We start from the raw sequence: 15429 nt of genomic DNA on the forward strand, positions 1-15429 counted from the left end.
TTTATGGACTCAAACTTAAATTCATGGTGTTTATTCGATAGATTGACATCTTAGAAAAAAGAGTTGGTAAAATAAATTATATGTTGACGGATTACTTTTCACGCTATTAGCTCTTAACCAAGTAGACCCTGACGAAAAAATCCGTAAAAATCACATTTTGCTACAGTTTTCTGCTTAGATCTGTCAACAATGTTAGATATCATTTAAACATAATTAATTGACGATTGATTAAATTCGAAATAGCTTCTGTCTCTAAATTTAAACCGGTTTTAGTAAAAGAAAAAAAAAATCCGTATTATGACGTAGTGCGATACTCGGACTACTTTAATATAGTAGTATAGATATGGAAGAGTCGTTAATTCAATTGAACCCAAGGAGAGCGTAACTAAAATGGGCTCTCCATGTACATGTTATCTACACCATTGAACCCTCGGGTTTTCCCCCCGTACTACACAATTGAAATCGGTGTAATGTAGAGAAATCTTATGAGTTTAAAAAAATTAATAATTGAGTCTTGCAAGTTGTACATTTTCTTTGCTTGGGGGGGGGGGGGGTATGATTTAACTTTATTTTGACAATTTTAGGGGTGCGCTCCCTCCCTTTAATCCGCCACTGACTGCACCTTTCCTGTACTTTGGTTTTTTTTTAAATACAATTTTATTGTATGCATTTATCAATATCTGAACTTTCGTAACAACTTGTGCCCATTTTTACCCAACAGCATACTTGTCATTCGGAAATATTTATCCCATTCTCTCACTGCTAACTGTCGTGCCATCTTCGCTAGCCAAGGGTGACGATCCACTCTGCTACTCTTTTCACCCTTGGGTGAAAAGAGTAGCAGAGTGGATCGTCACCCTTGGCTAGCGAAGATGCTGTCGTGCTAAAGCTTCGCATTCTCTCACCAGAGGTCGTGCTACACACACAAAGCTTGTGTAGCACGACCTCTGGTGAGAGAATGAATTTATCCTATACTTATATTTTATTCAATCCTTTTTCAAAAAATATGGATGGGTAGGGGGGGGGGGGGGGTCGGCAAGCCTCTTTTTAAAATTTACTTTCATGTGAAAAACAATTGGCATTTCAATTAATTGAATTTGTATCGAATGAAAAAAAGTTAACTTGCAGCTGAACAATACTTTACTCAGAGACATAAATAAAATGTTATTTATGTCTCTGCTTTACTGAATTATAAATAGGTACATGCATGAGTAAATAGATGATGCAATCGTATCAACATACAGTGCAATGTTTGCTTGCCTTAATTTGATTCGATTCAAGATAAAAATTACACAATGTTTACACAATATACTGATTTTCACCAATGAGATTTCTCTGTTTTCGACTTTGGGCAATAAATTTTATAAACTGATGTAACGGGATCGGGATCGGAAAACAGAAAACGGTCTTTTGGTTATTTGGCGCACACGCACGTGTGGATGTGGCTATGTCGGAGACCGGTGAGAACTTGAGTAAAAGGTATAAGATATATGTTCTTAAGCGTTGTTTTCGTTTTAAGTAATATCTCAGTCATAAAAGAAACTTATATCATTGATATTTATGGGTTTAATTAAATTATAATTAATACGGATTGTGGACGACACTAATCGCCCAATATGTGGCCTTCCCGGTGGTGATATAGGAGGAATTCAAAACAAATGATTAATAGAAGTATCTTTCCAACACGGTTGCATTATTTCTTTGAATAGAATGATGATACAACAGAGTTAATTTCCGAAAACAAATTTGGTTTTGAGTCACTGTTATTTTGCTTTCATTATATGTAAACAGAATGCCCTAGAACTTTATTATGGGCTTAAAAAAACGCCTTTTCAGTTTGTGATTGCAAAAACTCTTTTTTAACCTGAATTATAATTTACCCCCCCCCCCCCCTTCCTCCCCCACCAAAAAAGTAAAAGTTTGTAACATTTTTCTGTGTTAGTGACTGGTGGATTTCCAAGTTATATTCTTTCTCATATTGGTCATCCAAATGTACATGTAAAACAAAATGGAAAGTGGACAAATAATTAGGAAAGATGTAGGTCTTTAGCTTATGGTCTGAAAAATTAAAAAAGACAACCTGGAAGCTGCTGTTCCTTACTTGTGTATAAAAAATTGCAGTTTACAGAGCTCAAAAAATTACACTAGTTTTCGACAGTTTAATTTATTTTCTATTTTACCACAGATAATGTCACTCTACTTGCCTCTGATATAATTTTAACACCATCAACATCCCTGTAAAGTAAAGTTCACATGTAAAAATGGCAACGCTCAATCTGCTTGTGATTTTAACATACTTCATTTGCTGAGATTGGTTACGCTTAGTGTGTTTAAAAGAAAGTCTAAGGCAAGTTAAAAATAGACATCAACTTCAGCAGTAATTTGTCTGAAGAATTTATTGGTGCTAGTTATTTTGACAGACTTTGTGTGGAAATAGGTCCAAAACTAGATCAAGTTTTTGTGCACCATAAATTGCAGCTTTTTAACAATTTGGATGGATATAGGAGTTACAAATCCTTACGATTTGTAACTCCTATATCCATCCAAATTTTTTTCAGGCCAAGAACTACAGACCTGCAACTATACTTGGGAATGCTTCTTGCTAGAATCTTTTATTATTGATACTTAAAAAACATTTTTACAACCTCCCTTTAATTGAATTTTCTTGAAAGGGCTGCAATTCTATAAGATATATGTAATGGTGCAAATTTGTATTTCTAATCTGGCTGACACCAGTCTGAATAGATCATTTTTTGCACCGTTATGCAATTAGGGTAATCCTTTGGAGCTCTAGCCATCCCCTATCTCCCAAATAAAGGGAGGAGAGGGCTACATATCACCAACTTTTGACCCAATGCCTTTCAGATTATCAGATTAAATCAAGATTAGCATTTAACATATAGTTTACTTATTTAGAAATAGTGGGTTTATAATTGAGTACAGTTGCTGTCATTTTATTGTTGTAAATAAATATATTTTCAAAAGATACAATCATTTAGTACAAGTAAATTAAGCCCTCAAAATAGAGATTTAGTCTTTAATGAAAACTTTAATATATCAATCTTTTTTTCTATATTAGGGAAAGAAATTAACAGAGCCTAGAAAGATATTTTTTAAAAAATCAAGCGAAAAAAAATTGAAATGAATGGTCTTCAAAAGATATCATTTTGTGTCCTTCGGACCCTGAGGGCCTCAGCAAGGGGTTGCATTGTCCACTCCAAGAATAGGAGATTCCTCTTCCCAAGTGCTTCCACACAATATTTTCACTCTTCTGTAGGCTTGCAACTTTGCAGGTAATCTGTCAGCTCTTCTATTTATTAACAAACAAAGTCTTTAGTCTTGTGTGCAAATTTTAACCCACCCCAAATTTAAGAGCAAGATGTGAGAGTTTGTTTATTTGACTACTTGTTGTTTAAGTCAAGTCCTCTTTCATCAAATTGTAATGTTTCTATAGCATATTGTATGGTATATCATATTTTTCATGACAAGGTTAAGTGTTTTATCTTGGAAAGCTCAAAGATGATACAATATACAATCATCAAACAATATTTGAGCCATTTTAGATTGGAATAACAGAATCTTACTTGTGAATTCTGAAGCCAATATAAAGAAAGACACAAAATGAATCTGAAGGCCTTTCGTACACACACTTCAACACTACATGATGAGCTCCTAAAACTCACAAACTTCATTGTAGTGAGCAGAAAAGGAGGCTCAAGGCTGAGAAGAAGGCCAAAGAAAAAGCAGAAAAACTTGCAAGTCAGCCCCCACCTCCAAGTAAGGCTAAATCTGACACTGCCAAAGCTAAGCCTGAGGATGAGGAAGAGATCGGAGATTTGGTAAACATTCCCACAACTGCATGATTGTAAAAAAGACATTACCGGTATATTGACCTAGTATGCTGTTGTTGTATTTGGTGTCACCTTTCATTCATGAGCTGATGTATTTTTAGGAATATTTTGCACTGAGGTCTAAATCTGTAGCTGAACTCAAGACTAAGGGGGACAATCCATATCCACACAAATTCAATGTGAGCGTTTCACTGGAGGAGTTCATTGACAGATACAATGGTTGTACTCCGGGGGAGATTCTGGACGAGGAAGTCAGTGTTGCAGGTCTGTATGTCAATGGTCATTTTATCTTGATTTTGTTGTTTGACTTAGCTTATTTAATTATTGAGTGAGGTATATAGCGAAGTACATAGAAGTGTTTAATAGGGGTTAACTCCAGAAATGTTTTGACTAACCTTTGTCCAATCAGATCGTAGCTGGGTGGAGTTAAAACATTGCCGCTCGTGACTTGAATGAGAGAAAGAGAGAGAGAGAGAGAGTGAATTGAGTAAATTACAAAAGGTGCCGATGAAGAAATAATCATTAGTTACAAACAAAATTAATTAAGATCTGTATATAAAAATTACATGTATATCCTATATTGGTATTACTTTAAAGCGTTGAAAGAACGATTGTGAAAATTTCTTTGGCCGCGTGCCATCGACAACATGTACATGTATAACATGTACATGTATAAGAATGATGATCGCTTATGAATTTAGATGTAGTAAAAAAGGAAAGGCAACACAGGTGAATGCTTAGTGGAAAAATAAAACAATGGCGGACAAATTCGTCCTATAGTAAAGAATGTTTCACACTGAGTAACCATGAAGAAAGTTTTTATACAAAGTAAATTTACAACCTATGTTTGATTCCAGGTAGATTCTGCAAAACTTTGATTAGAATACTTACGGTAACACTTGTTATAAAAACAGTTTCTTAAATATTTGTACAGTCTTCGATGTTTGACATTACCTGACATCCCATTATCTATATATAGACATCGTTGTTCCCTGGTTAAAGAATTTCAAAACACTTCAAAGTTTCATAAATTTATCAGGTATACTACACCTTGATTTGTCACTTTATAACTATTGTTGATAGATAGTTCGCTCATCTGCGTCATCTATAATTTACTCCATTAACCAGTTAACTCTTTCTCTCTCTCTCTCAAATTAAGTCACGAGCGGTAATGCGACAAAGGTCAGTCAAAACATTACGTAAAACTTTTCTGGAGTAAATGCCTATTAAACACTTCAATGTACTTCGCTGTATGCATTAAGAGTTTTGTTGATATGTATTTTGTATTGCTTCAGGGAGGATACACGCAAAGAGAGAATCAGGTCCAAAGCTTCTATTTTACGACCTCCGAGGGGAAGGTGTCAAAATTCAGATAATGGCAAATGCCAAGTAAGTGTAGTTTGTACATGGTGCATGTCTAAATTATGCTTGTTTGAATTTAAATGTTCCATGGTTTCAATTAACATATCAAATTTATTAATTTATAATGACAATACAGAATATGATGTACTAATGATTGTTGGACTTTATTTTTATTGACAATTAATCTGTTTTTGTCTATGATTAGACACTATCCATCAGAGGAGGAGTTTCTAGAGACCAATGACAAAATAAAAAGGGGAGATATTGTGGGGGTGAGGGGAAAGCCAGGTAGGTGTTTGTAATGAGAAATACTTACATGGACATTGCTTTGGTTGTGATTAGATATTTATTTTTAGCATGTTATAAATCTGACTGACTATGTTGACATTGATAATCTATTAAAACTTGGGCATTTAAGATGAGTAAGTGTAAAAAAAAAAAATGTATATATACACTGTAGTAATTCATTCATAATATTTTCAGTATCTGTGATTTTTTTTTAGCGTTTTATTTTGAAATACATTGAGCACATGCAAGTAGTTGAGTTGGTACTTGATAAAATACATCTCACACTTATAAGCCTAAGATTGGTATATTTTGCTACTTTGTGGGAATGCAGGTTTGATTTACAGCCTCTGCATTCTTGTAAATCATAATATTTATCATAAACATTAATCCTGTTCAATTTCTTTTACTCTGTTTTTGATCAATTGTTCCTCATGTAAATTTTAGGTAAAACAAAAAAGGGAGAACTAAGTATCATACCATCAGAAATTGTCCTGCTTTCTCCGTGTCTGCACCAGCTTCCTCACCTGTACTACGGGGTCAAGGACAAGGTTGGTTCTCTTACCTGTATTCTCTTACTTGTATTCTCTTACCTGTATTCTCTGGCTATTGATTTATAGACAGTGTTGTATTGAAATTAAATTAGAAGACTTTCCCTACTAAACTACCGAGGAATCATTTGAGTTCAAAAAGTTTGATGGGAGATGTGATTTTGTGGATTTAGTTGGATACATTTAAAATTAGAGGTGTGTTGCCAGTGGGATGACTTGTTTGTGTATGGGAGGAGTCCTTGTGAATTCTGTGTATGGGAGGAGTCCTTGTGAATTCTGTGTATGGGAGGAGTCCTTGTGAATTCTGCAGAAATTGAGCAACCGCAGATTCTAATAATTCCACAGTATGCATGATGCTTTTACATACAAAGTACAAGAGTTTTGTCTTTGTAGGAAACCAGATTCCGTCAGAGGTATTTGGACCTTATCATTAATGAACCTGTGAGACAAAAATTCATTGTCAGAGCTAAGATAATCAACTTTGTCAGAAAATTCTTGGATGAGATGGGATTTTTAGAGGTGAGTGACCTTCTTACAGAAGTTATCTCCATTTAATCATAGGTAACTTTAGTAAGTGAACAGAAAATAAGAATTGGCATCTTGTATCACCTATATATGAAACCTCTTGTTTTATTTACTGTATGTGAAAAAGCCCTTAATGGAAATAATGCAAACCTTGTAAGCAAATCAAAGTCCAGGGTCACAACACTTGATGAATTCCTTTGTTTGTAGGTAGAGACACCTTTGATGAACATGATCCCTGGGGGTGCCACAGCCAAGCCCTTCATCACCCACCACAATGAACTAAACATGGACCTATACATGAGGGTGGCCCCTGAACTCTACCTTAAGGTAAACCATCTAGGTCACTATAAAAAGTGTTACCACACCATAACAGAAATAAACTGAATCTGAACTGTTGAATTCTTTTTACTGGAAAATGTGAATATTTCAGTATGATTCTAATCAAATCTGTGATAAAATCAACAAGTGGTTTGATTGTGTTTCCATTATTGAGTATATTCATTTGTTTCTGTCAGAAATTTGTGAGTCAAAAGTTGGAAAATGTATTCATAGGTGTATTTAGCATTTATGTAGATTGTAAACATTTGACTGCAATACTTTAATCAGATGTTGGTTGTTGGTGGGATAGACCGAGTCTATGAGATCGGTCGGCTGTTCAGGAACGAGGGCATTGACATGACCCACAACCCCGAGTTCACCACTTGTGAGTTCTATATGGCTTATGCAGATTACAATGACCTCATGAAGATCACAGAAACACTCCTGTCAGGTAAACAACAGCTACCATATGGCTTTATAGAAGATTTTATTAGATATGATTTCCACAATGTTCATCTAGTGGCATCTCCTTGTGTAACTAATGATGTTTTTGGATATGGGCCTGAATCAAGTATAATGATTAAGACCAAAGAGACCCTCTGAAGTTACACAAGGAACTTATTTTGAGATGTAATATTTTTGAAGAATAATATGCAGTAAATGGATAAATCAGACTTTTTTTGGGTCTGTATTTTTACAAACACAAAATTCTTTTTATTTTTACCAAGTAAAGAGACTTTCACTTCATTTTGGTTGGTCTGTTGTTTGAAGAGATTGTTGTTTATAAGATCTACAGATGAACCTGAATTCAGACAAATGAATGCCAAGTTATTTGATGCATGGATTAGAGGCTAATGTAGTAGAAAACAAATCTCTCAGCTTTTACCTTCCAAGTCTCATGCTGACATTTGAGCTTGATAGCATCAGAATAGTTTGTGCGCTTTGTGCAATGCAGGAATGTAAAAGACTTGAAAAAATAGACCTTTAATGTAAAAAGTGTGTCCAAAAATAAAGATTAAATTTATTTTTTAAACTAGGAGGTGTCAGATCAACCATTTTCCTCTGTTTAATTAACACATCGATGATTAAGATATGTTGACATGTTGTCCCTAGTGTACCACTTATGATCACCAAACACCTGCTTTTGTACCTTTGCCCAAAGAAGTGGCATAGTAAAATGTCTTCTGTGAAGATGTGACTACATGTACATCTATACTTGCTATGATGAACCTTTAATCCTTCATGGCATTCCTCAAGTGTAGCTAATGATGTTCAAGGATATGGGCCTGATCTTACTGATTACAACATCTTTTTCTCTGAAGCTACACAACAAACTATAAACTATCAGTAATATATCAGTTTGTCTTTAGAAGTATAAGATAAAGCTGATTCATACAATGTATTGTTCTTCACATTTTGTAAGGTATGGTCAAACACATCCATGGAGGATACAAGGTGAAGTACCACCCCGAGGGGCCAGAGGGACCAGAGTGGGAGGTGGACTACACCCCGCCCTTCAAACGCGTCGGCATGCTCAAGGGTCTAGAGGAGAGGCTGGCAGTCAAATTTCCAGATTCCAAGGAGTTTGAATCTGAAAGTAAGAAATAACAGTGCTGTATTGAATGCATCAGTTTTGTGTAATCTCATTGGTAATAAATTCAATTTGAATAAATGAAAAAAAACCCAAAACTCTGAAAAATCTTTATGTCAAAATCTACATTTCTACAATCTATTGTTAATGTGCATACATCCTTACATAATTTGATTCTCAGGCTAGAAAGGTGGCTAACATAAAACATAATAGGGGTAGCCTTTAAAAAACGTTCTTAAATAAACTTCTAAATGTGATAAAACAATGAAGTGTAGTCTTTACTTGTTCTAACCACGCCCCATGACCAGTAGTATGGCTTTATGATATGAGTGCGTTCTAATTTGATATCTTGCATTTTGTTTTAGATACTCGTAAATTTTTGGATGGCCTTTGTGTGAAGCATGAGGTAGAGTGCCCTGCCCCTAGAACAGCTGCCAGGCTTCTGGATAAGGTAAGCTTGATTAATCTACTGCCAGATTTATTTAAACAATAAAATGCTTTCTTTTGTGATTTATGCGGGATATGAAGATAGTAACATTGCAGCGGGTTAAGTAAATTTTTTTTTGCAATGATTGCTACCTTCATAACCCTCTGAATCATCAAAGAAGGCATTTTATTGTTTATATTAACATCTTTCTTCAAACAAATTAATGAATTGATCGTAAAGAGTAAGAAAATCAATGTACATTATCACACTAGGTAAAAGAAATAGACAAGTCATCTTAATTGGGAATTTTATGACATCATCATAATTATTTTCTGCAGTGCTTGATTTTTCTCAGTTAATAAAACAAAAATTTTTAAAGGAATCGTGGAATAATTAAAAAAAAACTTATGTATTCAAAAATGTCGATGATTTTCATTAAGCTTTGTTTAAAAACAAGAAAATTTCTAAAGAAAATTTTTCTTTCATATAAGCTGTATTTATTACCCCAATAAAACTTTTAAAAATCCATCGGTGTATTTTGTTATTCTGTTTGTATATATAGATACACTGTATTATTATTTCAAACAAACAGTTCACTCTCTTGATTACCTCTGTATTGATTGACCATGTAGAAAATGTATGATTTCCATATTCATTAATTTCATTCCATGACCAATATGTGTAAAACTACTCTCCTTTGCTTTATCAATTTTTAATGAAATTGTTTGGTATACTCTGGTTACATCAATATTCATGGAATACCAATTTTCATAGATTTTTTTGTTAAGTTGATCCATGAAATCAAATGTTCATTGAAGTGGAACTTCTACTGATAGAATCATTGGCCTTGAATTTTTGTATCCTTGAAACTTTGATTTTCATTGAATCCATGAAAATTGATACCCATGAATATTATTGAAACCACAGTAATAAAGGGTTATCATTTTAGTTGACATTTTAATGTCATTAAGTTTGCCCTTCAAATTAGAGACATCTCAAAATACCACAATTTACACTTATTTTTCCTGTTTTGTTGTCATTCATATGCACATAAATCTTGTATTTGTCTTTTAGCTTGTTGGTGAGTTTATTGAATCTGAATGTGTTAACCCCACATTTATCATTGATCACCCTCAAGTGATGAGTCCACTGGCCAAATGGTAAGTAAGAGTTGGCCTTTTTAAATGAATTTCTACATAGTGCAGAATCACCTCTTCACATGTGATTTTGATATGATTTTTGACATTGTAGGCATCGGTCTGAGCCTGGGCTGACAGAAAGATTTGAATTGTTTGTGTGCAAGAAAGAGATTTGTAATGCCTACACAGAGTTAAACGACCCAGTGGTGCAGAGGGAAAGATTTGAACAACAAGCAAAGGTGGGCAAATTGTGGTCTATTGAGGAAAAGTATTTCTAAAAGAAAGATATACATGTTCATTTGCCTATAAATATTGTTCGCTTTTAAGTCAGTGTGGAATCAACAAGGTGTCCCAAAAAATTATTGACAGTAGGTCATGCCTATAAGTGGAACCTGTAACTTCAACTTAAAAACGTGTATTTACTCCCAATAATCGAACTTCTAGGCATATATGGTAAAATTTTAAGGTCTTGGTGTCCTGAGTCTACTGCCCAAACAGATTGAAATTATGAGGTTTATTTAATAAAACATAGAAAGATGAAGGGCTTCATCAATGATTGCTAAGAAGGAGGTACAGTTTCTTTCAATATTTGCCCTAAAATTCAAAAGTTGTTTAAATCTCATAAAAATACACATGTACCATCTTGAACGTGTGTATATAAAGTACCGAGTTAAACACTTTTATCTTGTTTCAATAAATAGTTATGACTTAAAAATTTTGGCATATTTCTAAGATTTGGTAAAAAATGATGAAAAATGGCACATTTTCTCATAGTTTTTTAAAGAGAAAAATTTGTCCGCAGCTGTCGCCCACAACGAAATTAATATATTTTATGTGATATCACATAATAAAGTTATAGTGCGAGTTTCATTGTGGGCGACAGCTGCGGACATATTTTTATATTCAAAAAACCACTTAGGAATTGGTGTCTTCTGCTCAGTTTTATTAAAATTATGAGAAAATGCATTGTTTCTGACATCACAATTAGACTTAAGGAAGTCTAATCGGGTAACTATATATAGATTCTTAATTTATGGGTATTCTTGTGTAAATAAACATTACATTTCAATTTCTTGTGATATCTTTAAAAATCACTCTAAAACAGGGCAAAATATGATAGAAACTGTACCTAGTTCTTTATTGGATTGCAAATAAATCAGCTAAGGTCTGTGAGCCTCATCATTATGTCAGAAGATGTGTATTTCATACTTGTAATTTAGTTAAAGTGTCAACTAAATAGAAATCTTGATGTTGCAGGACAAAGCAGCAGGCGACGACGAGGCCATGTTTGTGGATGAGAACTTCTGTACGTCACTGGAGTACGGACTGCCCCCGACCGCCGGCTGGGGGATGGGGATAGACAGACTGACCATGTTCCTGACAGACTCCAACAATATCAAGGTCAGAGTCAGTTAATGACCCTAACAACAGTGTGTTTGTGAAAGTAAATATGGATTGGTATGGGACACCTTCATGTTGTGTTATTTCCTATTGAAATAAATAAATTTGTTACCTAACAGCGTAGCGCAATGGGTTAGAGCATTATCTACAATTAAGTCATGAGTTCGAACCCCGCAGGGGGTTTGGGGGCTCTTATCATTTTTTTATTTCCAACAATTTTCAAAATATAATTTTTAGTCAAGTATTGTAAAATTTGAAAATTGTAAACTAGTGAAAGTATTTTGATTATAATGTACTTTTCTCAACATTAATATTGGCAGGTTTCCCATACCACCATTCTTTACTTATTTGCATTCACTTGCAATATAAAATATCAGAAAAATGAGTTAAACTATTGTTTATAGGCAAAAAAATTTCTTTGGCAATTAATTTTTAAGTATAACATTCTCTCTCTCTCTCTCTCTCTCTCTCTCTCTCTCTCTCTCTCTCTCTCTCTCTCTCTCTAACAATTGTCATTTTGAGTCATTTCTGTTTCAATATGTTAGATTTTTAAATGTGGAAACAGTTTATATGATGCAGGGTGCTGGAGAAGCTAGACATTGGTTTTTTGGTTTTCTTATGGGAAACAAAGAACCCAACTTTAAGCAATCATTTGTGCAGTTTGACCAGTATCATATGTATTCTCCTTATAAAAATCAAAGTGATGTGTTTATATCAGATCATTCTTACAAACATTTCTATCTTTTGTGGAAAAAACATTGAATATTGTAACTGATCCTTTTATATTAGGCATTTGTTACTGAAAGGAAATCAGATAACATACAAAGTAGTACAATATTTAGTTAGTTTATTTATTCCTTAAGGCCATTGCAAGTTTTTTCTTTGTTTAGCGTCAACCCAAAACTCAAAAACCTATCTTTCTGTCAGGAAAAAAAACACAAACCTTAGAAAAAAAACACAACTTTAAAGGTTCAACAAAATAAAATTTGTTATATAATTTATTTTGTAACAAAATACAAAAATATATGCCTACTATAAGATATCCATTTTTAATGTTGTTATATTTGATTTCCGATCCAGATTTAAAAATGTGATACCGAGCCCGACATATGTAAAAGCAATCTAATTTTATGTGGGTTTTTTAACATTTTTACATCTCAAAACCAATCCGCCCACGGATGCTAAACATAGAAAAAACTTGGAATGGCCTAAGCCATATGACTCAATATAGTTGATCACTTTTAAAGCAATTATCCCTCTCTGACAAGTGTTTTGTGTCTGTATGACAGGAATAAGCTTAAAGACAAAGTAATACAGATTTTGAAATTTTATCATCACTTTGCAAGCAATTAGTCTCTCTGACAAGTGAAGTGTGTAATCCTGTGATTCATTACGGGGATGCTTCACTAGTCAAGGAAGTTGGAAACAATGATTTAAAGACAAAATTTCTCTATACATGTCAGCTGAAAGCCTGGAATATTTATGTCCTTGCTTCTCTGTATAGGATATAACCTAAAACTGCCCTTTCTGTGAGAGAAAGAAGTGATCAAGGCCTGTATGGCTGAGATTAGTTCTTTTTCTCACTGAATGTATTACAGAATCACAGAATATATTACACCTACAGGTTACTTCTTGGATTATTTTAAATTTGAATTATTCACTGTACCACACAACCAATGAATATAACAGATCACTGTGTATGTATTAAGTTGAGCCCCTTGAAAGTTTATTGCATGCAATTTGCATGTGTTACCTGTTTTTCTGCATGCAGGTTTCTACATGTAAGTCCTTATTAATATAAACATCTTACTGGTAATCTTAAAAATCATAAAGCTTTTTTTGCTATGAATCAAGTCTTGATATGAAAATAAAATTTCATGATTTCTTGTATTCTATTTCTGTGAAATTGCAAGGATAATATTTTGTAGGCAGACTTCAAATTATGACCTTTGACATACATGTACATGATAGGACTGCATGAGGCTACACATCACCACTAAAAGTCCAATGTCAACAACAAACTAATAAGAGTACAATGTCTTTGACAGTCCAAACCTTCCTAATAATCCTTGTACACAATGTAATCTTTTTATAATAAATTTATATACATGTGTATATGCATGCATGTACGAATCTTTGTGAGAGACTGGTAGTTACTCCTTCAGATTTTCAAGTTATTTATTAAATTATAAGCTGCCACATGCTAATAGCTTAGGAGACAAATTGTTACTTTGGTGAGTAATAGTAAAACTACCTATACACTAGTTACTCTCGGTTTGAAGACCACCAATTAGATGTACTTTAAAGACTGAGTTTAATACTCTGACATTATGTATTACAGGAAGTGCTGCTGTTTCCAGCCATGAAGCCTGACATCACCAAAAAGTCAGGCGAGGAGACGGACAAACAGCCCCCCACAACCCCTGGTAGCTGAGTTCCCAGGTCTCCATACAACCCCCTAATTTTATCTATTTATTGCTGCACACTGCACACCTTTGATGTGCTTGATGTTACATTAAAACCTTGAAAGGAAACCTTGTGCGACTTCTGTTTACTGTTGTGTCTGGGTCCCAGAAAATGTTGTGTTGTTACCCTCTTATAGAGGAAAAATGACAGTTTGTGTCATCGCATATTTGTTTAAAACATTTTAAACAGAATTTTTTTTTCTTAAAAGTGAATAATGTATTGTTTTATTATCTACTCTGTATATAGCTGTCACCTGTTATCTACAGATTCATTCAATAAAAATAGATCGTTTATTCCACAATTCTGCTAATATTTGAGATATATCCAGATTCACTCCACTTTTTAAAAAAAAAGATTAATATATTATTATAATAGGTATTCGTTTTAATCCATGCAATAGTAATTATTTGCATTCATTAAAAATTAGAATTTATAAATGAATAGAAACAGTGTCAGAGATGTTTTTATCCACTATAAAACGAGTGATCAAATATCCATCAAGTGAGTTAAATTGGTCTTGCACTTGTATTTCACTGACGAGAGGATCCTTGTATACTGTAAGACTAGTATGTACATGTAAGAACTTGAAAATACATGTACATGTATCAGTGTTCTAAGCAGTAGTTGGCACAGTTCTTAAATAGACATAGACTGGACTTGTCCCTACAAATAGAACCATTTTTAATAACAAGGCCTTGGACTTTCAGTAGGACGTAACTATCTATTTCTTGGGCCAAAACAAGTTCTGATCAAAATGACGCTGGTTTCAAGCGAAATATGCACCAATTGCGTAGTCTTGATTTCAAGGAGCCATGGCTGAGTGGCCAGAAATGGAATAGAGAGGCCTACGTCACAATGCTGTGTGACACAACTACCGAAAGTCCAAGCTCTTGTTAAAATGGTTCTATCTAGTTTGATTGGTCAGCTTCAATATTTAAAATTGGTCCACAACTGCCCGAGGTGCAGTAGTTTCTTAGATCTCCACGGAAGATGGTTGTTTTGTCCTTGACCCTTCTGTCACATGGTCGATGTATTCTTGATTACAACCACTTGAAGTGAAGCAGTAAAGATTGTGTCTCCTGAGTCCCATTAGTACACGTTCTACTTAAAGGTCATATGAAACGATATCCTGACCATATTGAGTTATATACGGGAATGAGTTCATAAGTGCCTATTTAATAAGACTTACATTGTTTTTTGGATATTTTATGCAAAATGTGAGCGCCACAGTCGATCAAAATTACTTAATCGGGAAAAGGAACATTGACTTACGCGGCTTACCTCCCTTGCTTATGACGTCAGTAAGACCCAATCGCCTTATAATGCTATGTTGTGAATACAAATATCCATGTCATTTTGCAGCATTTTAAAAGAAAAAAAATACTATTTTATATAAAAACTTGTATATTTATACAATAATCAACCACGTCAGTATTTTTTCTCTCAAGAAATGAAATCGTGTGCGTTTTTATTTACATGTAATAGCGTGTACATAATGATATTCAGTTTCGAG

The 15429-nt window shown here is 34.0% G+C and overlaps 1 protein-coding gene across 2 annotated transcripts; it reads left to right on the plus strand.

Annotated features, from left to right (window-relative positions):
- The first annotated feature begins 1363 nt into the window (after window positions 1-1363).
- Window positions 1364-13984, plus strand: LOC105341635 (lysine--tRNA ligase). Of its 2 annotated transcripts, XM_011448262.4 has the most exons (16): window positions 1364-1479; window positions 3080-3293; window positions 3698-3839; window positions 3953-4115; window positions 5147-5240; window positions 5419-5501; window positions 5946-6049; window positions 6443-6568; window positions 6782-6901; window positions 7181-7343; window positions 8316-8489; window positions 8849-8934; window positions 9985-10070; window positions 10162-10288; window positions 11307-11450; window positions 13792-13984. In XM_011448262.4, the coding sequence occupies exons 2-16, from the start codon at window positions 3142-3144 to the stop codon at window positions 13882-13884; spliced, it is 1857 nt and encodes a 618-aa protein (XP_011446564.3). In that variant the 5' UTR covers window positions 1364-1479; window positions 3080-3141; the 3' UTR covers window positions 13885-13984. The 2 variants fall into 2 exon arrangements, with proteins under 2 accessions (XP_011446564.3, XP_011446565.3); XM_011448263.4 differs by lacking the exon at window positions 3080-3293.
- Window positions 13985-15429: the final 1445 nt, after the last annotated feature.

The sequence above is a fragment of the Magallana gigas genome, chromosome 3 (assembly GCF_963853765.1).
Source record: "Magallana gigas chromosome 3, xbMagGiga1.1, whole genome shotgun sequence".
Taxonomy (NCBI): Eukaryota; Metazoa; Mollusca; class Bivalvia; order Ostreida; family Ostreidae; genus Magallana; species Magallana gigas.

Bases quoted from the DNA above. Each gene is read 5' to 3' on its own strand.
- LOC105341635 (XM_011448262.4), top strand. From the start codon at position 3,142: ATGAATGGTCTTCAAAAGATATCATTTTGTGTCCTTCGGACCCTGAGG. The intron at 8,935-9,984 runs GTAAGCTTGATT...TTTGTCTTTTAG, and splicing joins CTGCCAGGCTTCTGGATAAG to CTTGTTGGTGAGTTTATTGA. The intron at 10,071-10,161 runs GTAAGTAAGAGT...TTGACATTGTAG, and splicing joins ATGAGTCCACTGGCCAAATG to GCATCGGTCTGAGCCTGGGC.